Source organism: Tamandua tetradactyla, chromosome 11, assembly GCF_023851605.1.
Source record: "Tamandua tetradactyla isolate mTamTet1 chromosome 11, mTamTet1.pri, whole genome shotgun sequence".
In the NCBI taxonomy this organism is placed as follows: Eukaryota; Metazoa; Chordata; class Mammalia; order Pilosa; family Myrmecophagidae; genus Tamandua; species Tamandua tetradactyla.
This window is the reverse complement of record NC_135337.1, coordinates 58,288,622-58,304,770: the sequence shown is the minus strand read 5'-3', so window position 1 is coordinate 58,304,770 and position 16,149 is coordinate 58,288,622. Positions and strand designations below refer to the sequence as shown.

At 42.5% G+C, this 16,149-nt stretch overlaps 1 protein-coding gene across 1 annotated transcript; it reads left to right on the top strand.

Annotated features, from left to right (window-relative positions):
- The first annotated feature begins 9,204 nt into the window (after positions 1–9,204).
- On the top strand, positions 9,205–13,684 carry GADD45A (growth arrest and DNA damage inducible alpha). Its single transcript, XM_077120649.1, has 4 exons — positions 9,205–9,462; positions 9,982–10,083; positions 10,315–10,552; positions 11,583–13,684. Exons 1-4 carry the CDS (start codon positions 9,419–9,421, stop codon positions 11,694–11,696), a joined length of 498 nt encoding a protein of 165 aa, XP_076976764.1. The 5' UTR covers positions 9,205–9,418; the 3' UTR covers positions 11,697–13,684.
- Positions 13,685–16,149: the final 2,465 nt, after the last annotated feature.

Genomic DNA, 16,149 nt, shown 5'->3' with positions numbered 1-16,149 from the left:
AATTAGCTGCTTTTATTAATAAATGACAAATCTTATCATAGTGTTGGCAGCAGCACAGCTTTTGAATCTTCTGGATCACCCCTGGCAGTCAACTCAGCCTTGCGCACAGATTTGAGCAGAAGCTAAGAGGGTGTGAATGGGTTGAGATTTTGACATCTCTGATTCTTGGAAACTATGCTAATGATTGTTAAAACATTAACCCAAAGGTTAAAAGAGAGTTCTTCTTAACATCATCACATAGATGCATGATCATCGTTTCTTAGTACATTTGCATCGGTTTAGAAGAACTAGCAACACAACAGAAAAAGATATAGAATGTTAGTATAGAGAAAAGAAATAAAAGTAATAATAATAGTAAAAAAAAGAGAGAGAGTTCTTTTTATTAATAAACTCTTAGAAGAGAATGAAGGGAAATGACCATGTCATGGATGACAGGCAGTAACCTGAGAAAAAGAACATTGCGGAGTTGTGCAAAACCTTCTAATTCCCTGCATTTGAGGGCGTCTCATGGCTAGAACTGAAGAATTTAGGCTTTTCATTGTGGTTGGATTTAAGTCAAGTCCAGCTTCGGGGTCCCAGATGGGCTTGTTTTGATAGTTTATGGAAAAGATATAAATCCAAACTTACAAGAGTGGTGGTCCAGTTGCTAGGGATAATGGGAGACATGCCAAATTAACCAAACTTAATTCAGATGGTCATTAAACAATGACCCCACCTGGTTTTCAGTCGTTTTACCATCTGTTGTAGCTGTTTCGTCTCAGAAGGGAGAGTTCCCACCAGCTCCCAGGTGCTACCTGTTTATTAAGGCCCTGCCAAGTCATTCTCCATAGCATTTGGTAACCAGGCAATATATTAAGGTTAATAACGCAGTTGTAACATAATCTCAGCTAACCTATTGAAATGGATTGACATATTCGAAAATCGATATCAAAACAAAGCAGTGTGTGTGTTTTTAATTCTTTAGATAGTCTATCTGGTGATAGAATTTTGAAGGCTCAGGAAAACAACATTTTGTAAGATTTTTCAGTGACTACCGAAAAAATTACAGAATCATTTATGGAATCACAAAATTACCAAGTTAAAAAAAAAAGTTAGAGCTAGAAGGATCCTGTAGAACAAGCCTTTCCATTTCAACTGTGATCAGTGTGTGTAGGAAGGGCTATGGGTTGAGTTAGGGGAGGGGGGTAGCAGGAGGCCCAAACCTTACATCTCAGCCCCCCACCCCCCCTTCCCATCTGCTATTTTAGGCCAGAAGGCTTCTGCTTTTACCTGCCTATTTGTGAGGACTCTGACTGCTATTTCTTTGGGGAAAGGTGATTCTTTTGATAAAAATTTTAAAAGTGCAAAAATGTTTGACCAATTTCCATAAAATAATCTACAAGTCTTCCCTTTTTTGGTTCCTCCTTCTCCCTCACCTGTACCCTGATGCTCCTTCCCCAGCCCCTCCACGTGGAGACTCCCCTCCTCATTTAACCTTTTAATAAATCCTGCTGATTTATTCTTCTGAAAAAATGAGGAAACTGAGGTTATGGAGAAGCTAAACAGCCTCCCTAAGGTCACGCATCATTCCAGCCACATACTTTGAAGGACATCAAATGAGATTTATCATACTTAGCTGTTCGTGCAAAGTAGCCACACACATCTTAATTTTGCAGCACAATTTCAAAATTTTCTGAAAATGTAGATCAGTTATTAAATAAAAACAGCCAAATGGGTTTATTACCAGGACTCCTTGTATTTGTCGGTGAGGATTCCCTTAAATTGGGAGGAAGGTTTACTGGTGGTGATGTTCCAGCTGAGAAAGCCAAATCCCTGACACATTTCTGGGTAGCAGCCAGTAATGCTAGCAAGCCCTCCCCCACCTATATCTTAAGGGGATGAGCTGGAACATATGGCAAAAGTCCTTATAGGTCAACAACAGAATGTTCAACACAATCCATCACTTCACCACAAACTGAGACGGCCCACAATGCACAGGAGTGAAGTGTGCGGAATGGACAGCCAGGCAACAGTCTGCTCCCTGCGTTCTTGGGTTACTAAAAATGAGGCTGCTTCAGATCTCCCCAATATAATGTTATACGGTAGCCAAAGTCGTGTCAGACAACCACGGTTGTGGCCCACCTCTGAGACCAGCTGTCCAGAAATGGGGGCTCCAAAACACCGTGTCCCTGACCCTGTTGAAAAGAGCACAGTCTTACACTATTCTGTTTTAATATTTAATATCTTCCAGACCTTGAGACTGACATTTGGTTACCAAAGTAAAAGAGGACTAAAGAGAAATAAAAGAATGCATATTATTCACAGAAAGAAAAAAAAAGCTCTCCTGGGAAAAATATCCAGTGAATAAAGTTTAAATGTTTATAAGCACTAAACAGAGAAGTAAAAGCTCAAATAGTACTAACGAATGTTATTTTCCTTCACATCTAAAACTTACTCAATTTCTTTAATTTTATCCCCATTTGTGTTTCTTGCACGTTGCTTCTACAACAATTCACCCTTCCTTGCTCTTTTAAATCTGCCACTTCAAAACTAGCCTTCACAAAACCTTTCAAGGTTGTTTTCTTTATCATTATAATCTCTTTATGCTACATTGAAAGCACAAGTCTTAGAGTTTGGCAATTAAGCACCTTTTAATCTATTGGATTTTATATGTATATACTGTACTGACTAGTAGAGGTCAAGTACTTAGTTTACAAAATAGACCAGTATCTTAGTATGTCAGGGCTGCTACGACAGATTCCGCAGAATGGGTTGGCTTAGACCATAGGAATTCATTGTTTCACAGTTCGGGGGGCTAGAAGTCCAATGTTGGGGTATCACCAGGCCATGCTTTCTCCAGATCTGTAGCCTCTGGCACTGGAAATCTTGGGGTTCCTTAGCTTGTAAATGCATCCCCTCCCCACTTCATAGCATTCTCTCTCCTTATCTGGCTTCTCCTAATTGACTGTGTCTGAATTTCCTTTGTTTATAAGAACTCTAGTCATAAGATTAAGGCCCATATTGATTGAATTTGGCCCCAGATTACAGGATCCTCAAAGATTCTATTTACAAATGGGTTCATATCCACAGCACCGGGGGTTAGGACCTGAACACATCTTTGTGGGGAACATGATTTAGTCCACCATAACTACTTTATAAATCCTGAAGAAAATATCAGTAAAACAACAGGGGAGTGTGTGGGGCTGGGGAGTACGACAAAAATACAGAACACAGAAAGGGGAGCACAACCTTCCACAATGAAAACAAAAATACAACCAGCGAGAGTGGGAATCATTCAAGATGTCAAGCTTCCTAGTATATTAAAAGACCCAGAAGTTTCATATCTCTATGTTCTAGCTCATTAATTACATCTTTGAATCTGTACATCTTATTCATTTAACAATATCTGATTTATTGAGAGTCTGATCTGTGCCCAGTAATGGTCAAATCACTTACGGATCATTCAAGAAACAAAACAAAATCCTTCCTCATTGAGCTTATACTTGGGGAGTGGGGTGGGCAGGAGAGATGAGACAGATAATAAACAACATACATAAGTCAAATATATATGTTAGAAAGTGTTAAGTGATATGATAAAAAAACAAAAACAAACAAATAAAAACAAAAACAGGGTACAGGAGACCAGTAGTGACAGGAAATAGAAGGATTGAAACTTAGAGTAGGCAGGATCGGCTTCATTTAGAAGGAAACTTGAAGACAGTGAGCAATGTGGGTATCAGAAGAAAAAATATTCCAGGCATGCAGTCAGTGCCAAGGCCCTGAGGCTAGAGAGGAAGGAACACGTGGGAGAATAGTAGAAGATGAGGTCGGAGTGGAGATCAGATGTTTGAATAGCTTTATTATACATTATATAATTCAATTCTATGCTAATTCACCCATTTAAGGTATACTACTCAATAATTTTTAATATATTCACAGAGCTGTGCAACCATCACCATAATAAATTTGAGGACGTTTTCATCATGGGCAATAATCTTGTAGGGTCTTTTAAGCCATAGTATGAACTTTGACTTTTACTCTGAATGAAAAGGGGAGTCATTGGAGAGTTTGGGTCAGGTAATTGATATGATCTGAACTGAAATTTTAGGGTCACTTTGGCTTGGGCGTTGGGGGGGAGAAGAAGGACAAAACAGAGAGAAACCAGTTGTTGTAGTTCTCAAGTGGGAGATGATGGTGGTGGTCCACAATGAGAATTAGTCGAATTGTTCTACAGTAGAAGTAAAGCCAATAGGATTTGCTGTTGGACTGATGTAGTTTGTGAGAGAAAGGAGTAAAGGATGAAACCAAGGCTTAGGAGTTGAACAACTGCAAGAATGGAGTTGTCATTGACCCCTAGGAGGAAGAGATATAGGAGGACAATGAGGAGATCAACCTTTATCATGTTAAGTTTGAGATGTTTATAGTATATTGAGGCAGAGATGATGAGCTAGCTTTGAAGTCCAGAAGAGATGACTGGTCAGTTTGGAAATATATTTGAGTCATCAGCATATAAATATTTAAGGCCATGAGATGGATGAGGTCACCAAGAGAGTGAATGTAGAAAGAAGCGGTCCAAGGACTGAGCCCTGGGGTATTCCAACATAAGAGGTTAAGTAGAAAACTTTGTGAGAAACTAGATGGGTGAAAAGAATGATCTCTTCTATTTCAGAAACACAGAGCTCAGAAATCTGTTCAAGTTACCAGAATGAACTACCAATAGCCAATTACCAACTCAGACGACCTACCTTCCTCACCTATGATTAGCCCACTGGGCACAGAGACTCTCAGTAGAGTCTTAATATGACAGAAGGCTACTGGCACAAACTTCACTCAGCAGGGAGATGGGGAAATGGGGTGGAGGAAGAGCTCTAGAAAAATGTCATCACGAGTCACTTCATCTGACATCTCTAGTGGCCAGTCTCTGTTTGGTTGGTGAAATTTGAGCAGATGTTAGCAACACAAAATGGTTAGCAAAAAGCTCAAAGCCACACCGTGACTCCACTGATTCTAATACCTGAGAAGAATTTCTTAATGCATGAAGAGAATTTCCCTAGGGTAAAGATTTATTAAACACACAATAAGAAGGCATTAAAGTGATTGTATTAGTTTTGTTTTTGGTTTTTTTATTATTATTTTTTTTTATTTTTTTATTTTTTTTTGCATGGGCAGGCACCTGGAAATGAACCCTGGTCTCCGGCATGGCAGGTGAGACCTCTGCTTGCTGAGTCACCGTGGCCCACCCTGTATTAGGTTTTGATGCTGCCTAACAAATCACCACAAGTATAATAGCTTAAAACAACACCCCTTTGTTAACTCAGATTTTCTGCAGGTCAGAAGTCTGGGCATAGCTTACTTGGATTCTCACCTCAGGGTCTCACAGAGCTGAAATCGGTGTTGTCCTGGCTGCATTCTCATCTGGAGGATCGACTTGGGAAAGATTTCCTTCCACACTCCCTCAGGTTGTTGGCAACATTCATTTCCTTGCAGCAGTAGAATTCATAGCATTTTGCTTCTTCAAAGCCAGCAGTGAAGAGAGTCTCTGACGCTTGCAATCTCTCTTTAGGGAAGACCTAGATTCTCTTTTAAACAGCTAATCTGAATAGGTCAGGCTCACCCTGGATAATCTCCCTTTTGATGGACTGAAAGTCAATTTGTTAGGGGACTTAATTGCATCTGCAAAATCCTTTCACCTTTGCCAGAGAATGTAATATAATCATGGGAGTGGTGGCCCATCATCATTGCCATATTCTGTTGGGTCAAAGAAAGTCACAGGCCCTACCCATATTCACGGGGAGGAGATTATATAGAGTGTAACACCAGAGGGCAGAGATCATGGAGGTTACCATGGTGATGAGCCAAGAAACTAAAATATTATATGAAATTCAAAAGAAAGTATTGATCCTAAGACAAGATACCTCTTAAGTGACAGTAAATATGGTCTGAATGATCTTCTCCTGAGGAAAAAAAATGAGGGAAATTCATGGACCTGTCTTGAGAAGCTAGCTTCACCAGACTTATGCAAAACAATAGTAATAATAATGCCAGGAACCTTATGAGTTTTAACAATAAAACACAATATAATACAGTTCTCAGTAGCTGGTAGATTCATCTGTCATAGTCTAACTGGTCTTTTCCTTTAATTTGAATGAAGATCTGTCTAATAAAGAAATAACAAGCATCATATGTTTTTCAGATATTAAAAGACTTTTTTGAAAGAGAAAAAAGTTATAATTCTGTCTGTATAATGAGTAGTAGGAATGTATGTGTGACAAAAGTGAAGAAAAGAAAAAGACCTTTAATATGCAAAGCAGGTAGTAGTGATAAAATAATATAACAATTCTTGAATATTTATTTCCATCTGATTTCTAACTCTAACCATTTGGCAACCTTACAAAAATTACTACAAGGTCATTCTAGTTCTGTACAATTGAAATATTCAGGATTGCCTGTAGTATTTTTTCCAAATGACTTCACATATTGGAGTTATTACACTGATAATAAAAATATGTTCAGGTTCTATATGATCTAGATAATTCCTCTTCATTTGCCCTTGGATACCAACTCCCTTGAGGACTAAACAGCATTTATGAAATGTCACCTATGATCATTCTACTGTATAACTGCACTCTGTGTAGCTAAATGCAGTTTCTTCTTCCAGCCACGTGGACCAACTTTGAAGAGAGTCACTGGTGAAACACTCTAGGTAGACTCAGTAATGAGGCACAATGATGTAACATATCTGAGTCAGAAAGCATGACAAATGAATATTTTGAATACTGGAAGTCTGGGCTTATCTCACAGAGAAAAACCCCACTTGAACAAATAACTTTCCCATGAGACCAAATATAGCACAAAGTATAGTTTTCGAGTGAGGAACTTACCCTATATTAAAACTTGACCATTTTATGTGACTTTGGTTTTCTGTATATAGTCTGGATGGGGCATTATTACGGCTGGTAGGGCATTCAAACTGGTGTAAACAACACATGGGCTCTACTGTCCTACAGCTTCCATTCAGATGACTAAAGTCATGGGACTTTCAGCATAGTTAGCTGATGACAGTGCATATTATTTCATCCTAAAATTCAGTTTGAGCTTGCACATACCCATTAGATCATAAGCTCTTTAATGGCAAAGGACCAGGATTAGTACAGTTCTTGATGTATAATAGTAGATCCACAAAGTTTTTTGGAGCTAAAGTCAAATGTGGAATATTTTAGAAAGAGCACATGCAATGCACAATTCCAGAAGAATCCTGAGATCTTGTTCAACTCTCGGATGCCATTCAACTCATTAAACACTGACTGCATCTACTAAATGCAAGGTAATGTGCTGCATGATGGGGACACTAAGTCAGTGAAGTCACTGTCCCTGCTGTCAAGAAATTTACGATTCCCACATTCTTTCTCAGTTTGCTGTGACGACATTTCCTTCCAAAGAAACTCTATGGAATACCTGGTAGATAGCATCTTGGAATTCCACAGAGCACCTTTCCACAATCTCCAAATGGTGACTGAGGCCAGACTGTAATTCAGATTTTGTTTGCAAAACTGAAAGTGCCTCAACATCTACCTAAGTTTCAATCTTGAGGAATTCTTTAACAAATATACCACATTAGGATAAGGTATAGATATGAGATACATAAGCACTCTGGGAGAATTAAACATTGACCACCACATTCCTTTTACTTGAACATTGTCCCTTGTCGACGACGTGGTTACAGATTGATTGCAAAATTGCATTTCAAATAAACGAACCAGAACCTCAATCCATCACTTTTCTTTTCCATTAAATTAAGATCAAGAGAGCCATTGATCTTCAATTAAGATCAATCATATTTTGCCAAGAATGATACAAACATAAGGGCGCAAAATCTCCCGTGTACCTTTGCAAAACTTTTCTGTGACCTTTGGCTGTCATATATAAGTGACCTTAATAATGCAAGCACTGTTTTGAATGCAAGCACGTAGGAGGCATTTTCACCACTTTGGTTGACGTAGGTACGTTTAAGAAATGTTTTTGCATTTACTGCATAAAGCCATAAAACAAAGGATCAGATTTTTTACCTGTTCAGTGAAAGTCTATACATTAAAGTTCAGTTTTCAAAATGTGTACCTACTGCTTGCAGTTATGCATGTTTGCTTTCCACCCACAGGTTGCCATTCTCTTAAAGGTGGAATTTTTAACATCTGATTAGAACATCCTATAGCTTCGTGTTTCAGCATCTAATGTCAATAATTCACAATGAGAACATAGGCTCTCTGTGGAAGGCAGTGACATATTTACTTGCCTTATGAAAGGAAACAGGCATATGGAGAGCATTTGGAGTTTAGACTTGTGCTTTGTGTGGGTGGCAGACATTTGTCTCCTAGCTCCTGTGGATCAGGTGGACCCTCCTTTGGGAAAAGCTCTCCGGGAAAGGTGAATTTGGGTTATCTGACTGGGGTTTACACATATGGTCATCAGCTCCCCACGTGCACCAGTTCATGGTTTTCCAGAGCTACCCTGGGCAGGTGGGAAGACTGTTTTCTATGGAAAAGATTCCAACTTGGTTCCCTGCCACCACCAAACAGAATGTGTTGATTTTTCTTTTTTGAGCTTCCAAGCCTTGCAACCTTCCAAAAATAAATCAAACCAGCCATCAGGGCACCGAAATAATACTACTACTAATAAGCAGCTTTGCCCAGACAACACTTCTGAGGTAAACTTTGCCCCAGAGGTCTGGACACACTTTTTTTATGTAACCTGCTTACTAATAATTACTAGATTCAGGCGCATGAACTCTGAAAATAGATTTTAATAGCAACCCCTAAAAACAAAAGACATGAAACGAGAATTTTAAAAAAGTGCACCAACTAGAAAAACACTTGGCACTCTTCTCCAGCCCAAGGTGAAGACTCCGCCCTCCTCTCCAGATCGACCCCGCCCACGGGATAGGGGAGCAAGCCCAAGGCCCCGCCCCCGCCCCGGGCCCGCCTCCCGCAGGGCTCCTCCTCTTTTCACTTCTCCCAGCCTGGTTCCCGGAGCTGAGGTCAAATTGCCAGAGCAGGCTGATTTGCATAGTCCAATGGCTACGCTGTATGCAAATGACGCCGGAGATGGTTGGCTGGGGCTTGGCAGGATAACTCCGGTGAGCTGGACCCTTTGTCCTTCAGTGGCTGTGGGGCAGCTGCCGTAGTTGTGTTACGGAGCTTGGCTACCGGCACCGAGCGAGCCCGGCGGGAGGGGAGGGCGGCGCGGCGGCGGCGGCGGGCGCTGGAGGAGGAGCCCGGGCTGGCGGAGGCCGGCCTGGCTGAGTCCCGGCGGTCGGTGCGCGTGTGGGACCCGAGCCCGCTGCTGGGCAGCCTGTGAGGGGAGTGCAGAGAGAGCAGCAGCCTGCGCGCCTGCGGTGGCAGGAGCAGCCCGCACGCCGCTCTCTGGGGGGCCCTGCAGTTGCAATATGACTTTGGAGGAATTCTCGGCTGGAGAGCAGAAGATCGAAAGGTGAATAAGCCTGCGGGCTTTTCCGGCTGGCGGGGATAGACAGAGCTTCTTCCTGACCGGTCTTGCCCACCCCGCGCGCCCCAGTGCAGGAAGGCTGTGAAAGGTTTGCGGGGGAGCGAGCGGAAAAGTTTGCAGACGGCAGCTCCCGCCTTTTCTCCTCAGGAGAACCCCCCCCTCCCCGAGCCCCGCGGGCGTTAAGAGCGAGCCCCTTCCCACTACCCGGCCAAGCCCTTCCTGGCGCCTTTGCAAAGGGCAGAAGCTCCTGCCCCTGCCCTGCGGTTCCTGTGGCTGCGTCCTGCACCGGGGACTGACAGCTTCCTCTGGGGAGGGTGGCGGTGACACCCTCAGGGTCTTCCAGCGGACGTGGGAGCTGGCGGGACCGGGCTGGTGGCGGTGTGGGATGGACACCTGGGGTGCAGAGAGCATTTGGGAGGGGGCCTCGTGGTGCAGGGTGAGGGGCGGCGACGGCCCCCGAGGGACTTGGGCTGACAGCCTCCTTTGGACCTTGCTTGCGCTCAGGATGGATAAGGTGGGGGATGCCCTCGAGGAAGTGCTCAGCAAAGCCCTGAGTCAGCGCACCATCACCGTCGGGGTGTACGAGGCGGCCAAGCTGCTCAACGTGTAAGTGGGCCTCGGCGCGGTCCCTCGTGGTGGCCCTACCCGCCGCGGCCCGGGGAGGGCGCGCTCACGGGGCGCTGCCCGCTGCCGCTCTCTGCACCCGCCGCGGCCTGCCCCGAGGGGAGCGAACGCCCCGGGGTGCGACCCTTGGGAACCCGGGCACGACCCCAGGGGACCCGGGCACGGCCGGGCGGGTGCTGCCTGGGTGCTCACGGCCCCGCCCGCTGCCCGCAGCGACCCGGATAACGTGGTGCTGTGCCTGCTGGCGGCGGACGAGGACGACGACAGGGACGTGGCCCTGCAGATCCACTTCACCCTGATCCAGGCGTTCTGCTGTGAGAACGACATCAACATCCTGCGCGTCAGCAACCCGGGCCGGCTGGCCGAGCTCCTGCTGCTGGAGACCGGGACCGGCCCGACGGCCAGCGGGGGCGCCGAGCAGCCCCCCGACCTGCACTGCGTGCTCGTGACGGTGAGGGAGAGGAGGGGCACTTCCAGCCGACCTGGGTTAGGATCCTAGAAGGGCAGGGAGTCGCCTGACTGCAGATCTGGAATGGGGGGGGGGGGGGGCTGTCTTGGCCACCGCTCAAAGAGCGTGATCGGACTTTCGGCCTAGATGTGCTAGTTTCATCATCAGGATTTTCCCTGGGACAGAACATGTCTAAGCACGCTGGAAGCTGCCAGCAGCGGAAGAGGTCCCTGTGAGTCAGCACTGTCGGCTCAGCTACTCCCTACCTACAGCTGCACTACCTCCCGTGACTAATTCCTTTAACAGGGCAGATTAGATAAAGCCAAATAAATTCCTGGCTCACCCTCATTAAGGAGTCAGCTTCATTCTCTGCCAGTCAAAGCTAAAAATAGAGATGGTGTAGGAGACAGATCTTAGTAATTCCCTAGAAATACATGAAAAGGAGTGAGTGGAAATTTTTTTCTTTGCAATTTTGCATTTTTAAGGGTCTTTTAGTTCTGATTTTAAAAAATCTTCAGTAGGTTTAGGTTGGAACTTAAGTTTTTAGAGGTAAATATGATAATAATTATCTTTTAAATTTTGCTATTTTCTGACTGATCTAGTTGAGTGGCACACTGTTTTGCTACTCCTAAAGAACACTTTTTTGGAGGATAACAGGTGGCAATTCTATTAATTGGTGGGGAAGTATTTCTCGAAGTTATTTAATTCAGGTCTCTGCCAGGGTACAGTTTGCAGGGCAAACCTGTGAATGATAGTTCTCTTGCAAAATTGACTGAATGGTTTTATGTAAGCATATGCATGTGGCATATGGATTGCATGTGTGCGGGCTTTGCAGATGTAGTTTAATAGAGAATTACCCTGTATAATTTTGCAGGAAACCTGAAGAAATTTCAGTTTTTGCCCATCTAACTTGTCTCTGTTTTACTCAGCCAAGATAGAGAAGGTTTAAGCATCTTCCCCTTGAAAGTAGTTAAATTATTAGCAAATGCAGATTTTTTTAATAGTAAATTTATGTTTCTAAATTTGTTCCCAGAATCCACATTCATCACAATGGAAGGATCCTGCCTTAAGTCAGCTTATTTGTTTTTGCCGGGAAAGTCGCTACATGGATCAGTGGGTTCCAGTGATTAACCTCCCTGAGCGGTGATGGCATCTGAATGAAAATAACTGAACCAAATTGCACTGAAGTTTTGAAATACCTTTGTAGTTACTCAAGCAGTTACTCCTTACACTGATGCAAGGATTACAGAAACTGATGTCAAGGGGCTGAGTGAGTTTAACTACATGTTCTAGGGGACCGGAGATAGATGACTTTGCAGATGGAAAGAGGTGAAAATGAAGAAGGAAGCTGTGTTGAAACAGAAATCCAAGTCAAAAGGAACAAAAATTACAAAGAACCCTGCAGGAAGGAACACAAACTATGTATTAATTTGGATGGTCGAGTTACATTAAAATAAACCAAGTATGCTTTGTTAAAGTTTAAATGTGCAGAAGTAGTTTGAATATTTTTTGGTTTCTATGCCCTAAAATGAAAGAGAAGCAGAAAGGGTTCATCATATTTTAAAACCATATTTTATTGTATTTTGATGAGATGTTAAATTCTCAAAGTTTTATTATAAATTGTACTAAGTTATTTTATGACAGGAAAGGTTATTTATGCTATAAATTTTTTGAAACACGATGCCTACAATAAACTGGTATGGAATAATTGCATCATATCTTACTGTGTGCTTTTTTTCTCTTAAACTGAGACTTTTTAAAAACAGTTTTTTATATATTTGGAAAAATTAAAACCCTTGTGAAATCATATATTACGTGTACTATATATACTATGTGTGTGTGTTCCACTTTTATATATTTGGGCTGGAAATTGGGGCATAATTTTCTTCTTTATTCAATAGACATCTTCTGCACACATGAGGCTCCACATTAGGCTGAAAGTCAAAAAAACAAAGGTGACCTAAGAGTTAGGGAAGGGAAAAAGAGTGATTAGACATTGAACTTGCCAACTCTGAATGATTATAATTCAATGATAAAAGTGCTATATAAGACTATGTGCACAATATTGAGTCAGAGACGCAAGAGTAACCAAAGCTAACCTGGAAGAGCAGTAAAGTTTTTAATGAGGAGAGATCATTTTATTAGGATCTTGAAAAAAGTAGTTTCAAATCCCTGGCCATGGAAGGGAGAAGAGTATGCTATAGCGGCACATGTTCGTGCAAAAGCATTGAGGCCTAGGGCAAGGGATGGTGGTGCAGTGGCAGGGTTCTTGTCTGCCATGCTGGAGACCCGGGTTTGAATCCTGGTGCCTGCTCATACAAAAGGAAAAAAAAAAAAAAAGCATTGAGGCCTAAAAGACCAAAAGTTTTCAGGCAACAAAGAGTGTATGTGGTCATGGTGTGAAGGATAAGAATGAGCTAAGGCTGCAAAGGTAGGTGGGGGACAGTGTAGGTCAGTCCCTGCCAGTTTTAGGCATTTGAGCTTCCTTCTGTAAACTTTGGGAGTCTGCAGAGACCTTCACAAAGGGAGTGACTAGATCAGTGTTCTAGGAAGATAACTTGGGCCTGTGAAACTGGGTTATTGGGATGAGAGACTAAATAGGAAGATCAATTAGAAAGTGTAACAGTCCAAGGCTGTGCACTTTGCAGAACTGTATTTAGGGAACAAACAGGGAAGTGACCTGGCAAAGACATCTGGTGCCCTTAGTCTCTTCCTGGAGCTGTGTGTCTTCCAGATGAACATTTCTGTTAAGGTTCTGAGGAGTCTGATTAAATTATATCAGTTGGGAGAGATGGCAGAGAAGAAATGGACGCTTCAGTCGCATAATCATCTTTTAGTTGGCACAGTTGCTTGATAATTAACTGCAACGGTCTCGTGGAGCCATTGCCAAAGAAAGCAAAAATGCTTACTAAGGCGAGGCCTAACATAGCTTTAGTCCACAAGATTTTTCTTTGTCTAGATCTCAAACCATACCTCCTACTGCTCCCCTGTCATCCCCCATTCTTGTCATGACTACCTACAATCAGTAGAGAAAACAAACCAACTAATGGCAACAAAAGTCCCCCAAGTTTCTCCGTATCTCATGAATAACAACAGGCCCATAAGCTCTTCGCCTTACAAATAAGCTTCTGTTTTCTCTATCTGCTAGAAATGTGGGGTTTTAGGTCTTGTTGAGACTTACATCCTTTAAGTCAATGCCCTATCCAAAAAATAACTGGGTTAAATATTTGTATTTTATATTACAAAAGATTAGGAGCAGTGAATTTTAGATCAGACTTTTTATCTTCCCACTAAAGTAAGACTTTTCAATCACTTCCCATAGCTACTGTATAAAACCCATCCCGCAAAGATGACTGAATTAGAAAATAGGCCAAGCAGAGAGGAGAGGAGCAGCTTTACATGGCAGAAAGAGCACAGGAGTAGACAGTCTGAATTAGTCCCTCTCCATCCGGTTCTCCTCATCTGTTAAGTGGAGATGAAATTATCCATCTGTTAGAATTTTTGCCTTTCCTACAACACTGTAACTTCCCTAAAGGAAGGAACTCCTGTCTGGCTCATAGCTGTAGCCTTGGCACTTAGCACACTAAACAGCAAGTAGTAGGTGCTGACTTAATATTTGTTGAATAACGAATGCAAATTACCTGGGACCTGATAGTTACTGAATACAGTGTGTTTCTTGCTAAAACTCAGGTAACAGCAATAGGGAAATAGCTTGTAACATGGTGTGGGTGTGTATTTAAAGGAGTTCTAAATCTCTACTCTAAATTCATAAAGCTTATAAAATAGGAGCACATGTTCTTCAGACTACTTTGTTTAGGAAAATTTCAACAATGAACTCTGTGCTGTTGATTTGGTTTTTATTTTAAATTTTAACTGTTTTAATTCTTTTTTTGCATGAGTGTAACGCAGTTAACCTGGTGTCGAAAAATCCCTTCACGAAACAGTTGAGTTAATTTTAAACAAACACACACGATTGCCCGAAAGCCTTTTTCTCCCAAATGATGCTAATACTCTTCACTAAGCCTTCCTATTGCAAGCTGGGTGGAAATTTTATAGGAACAAAAAAATCTCCCCATCTTCCTGAAGTGTGTTGTATGTTGAAAAAATTGGAAAATACCTGTTCCCCCACCTCATTCCCACTGACAACTTAACTCGGCATCATAACTACCATTGCCTCCCCTTTCCACAATTAACCAAGCTCCTCAGTAAGTTAAACTTTCATAATGAAAGGGTAACTAATCTCCTATAATACATGATTTTCCAAATAAAGAAAAATAAATATAGAAAAAAGGGCCATTTCGAGGAAAGAACAACTTGTTCAATGTCGACTGGAAGCATTTCCAAAGCATGTTTGAGATGCCTTACCATAATACCTGTGAAGTAATCATTTCCTCAGTTTCCATCTGCATGGGTTAAATTTTATTCTTCGATGTGTGGCAAGAGATTGCAAGCAGTAAGGTGTGTCTCCTTCAAATGAACACAACTCTCAATGGCAAGATTTAACACCAAACCAGCGTCCCTCAAACTGAGTTACTTTTTTTTTTTTTTGAACAATCCTTGGTGCCTTAGATAAACATAGGAACCTTATGAAGATGATGTATTTATTAAGACTATGGAGAAATGTTTAGTCAGTGCCTTCCCCGGGCAAGGAACTCTATTGGATAGGTTGAAGTTGACAAAAAAAAAATCAGACATATCCTCTGGCCTCAAGGGAGTTCACAGTCTGGTGAAGTAGTGAGACATCAGTACATAAGGTACAAAGCAAAAAGATAGAGGGCTCAAAGAACTGCTATGAGATTTCAAAGGGTAGAACTCTCTGGTGGGGGACATGGGGATGGAATGAAGGAAAAGTTTGTAATAAACTCTTCGATCAGAACTTAGCATTGTGTTTTGCAAAAAAAGCACAAAAGTATTTGTTAATTAGATGACCAAATATCGAATACAATTATGTTAGGTGCTGCAGAGACTACAAAAACATACCCTATAGGAGTGCTTGTACTTTAAAAGTTTATAATCTAATACAGAAATCAAGATAAGCATATTCATTCCCTCAATACTATTTATTGAACGTCTAGCAGGTTCCTAGCACTGTGTCCTGGGGCTACAAACGTGAGCAAGGGTGAAGACGGCTTCAGGGACTTGCACAATTTCGTGGGCTTGACTGAGACCTGCAGTATGGGGCCATCCGTAATGAGCTTTATCCCAGGCTCAAGTGTCCCTGGGGGCAGGGGATGTTTGCTCCTAACCAGTGAGACCTGAAGGATGAGGAGACCTGCCAGTGGGATGTGTAGGGCAGGTGTTCCCAGAGCGGGCACTGCAGCTCTGGAGGGCTCCAATTCTAGGCATGTGTGGGGCTGGTTCCTGGGGGACAACTACACCACCGACAGCACTTACATGGGGCTGACTGTGCTGCCAAGCACCTCTCTAAGCACTTGACTTATGGTAACTCAGCTGCTCACAACCGCCCTATGGAATTAGATTATAGTTCCCATTTTTGAAAGAGGAGACCCAGAGACGTAGAGATTAAGTAATTTCCCCTGAGTCACCTTATTGGTAAGAGGCAAAGCCAGGATGCCAACTGAAGCAGTCTGGCTCTAGAA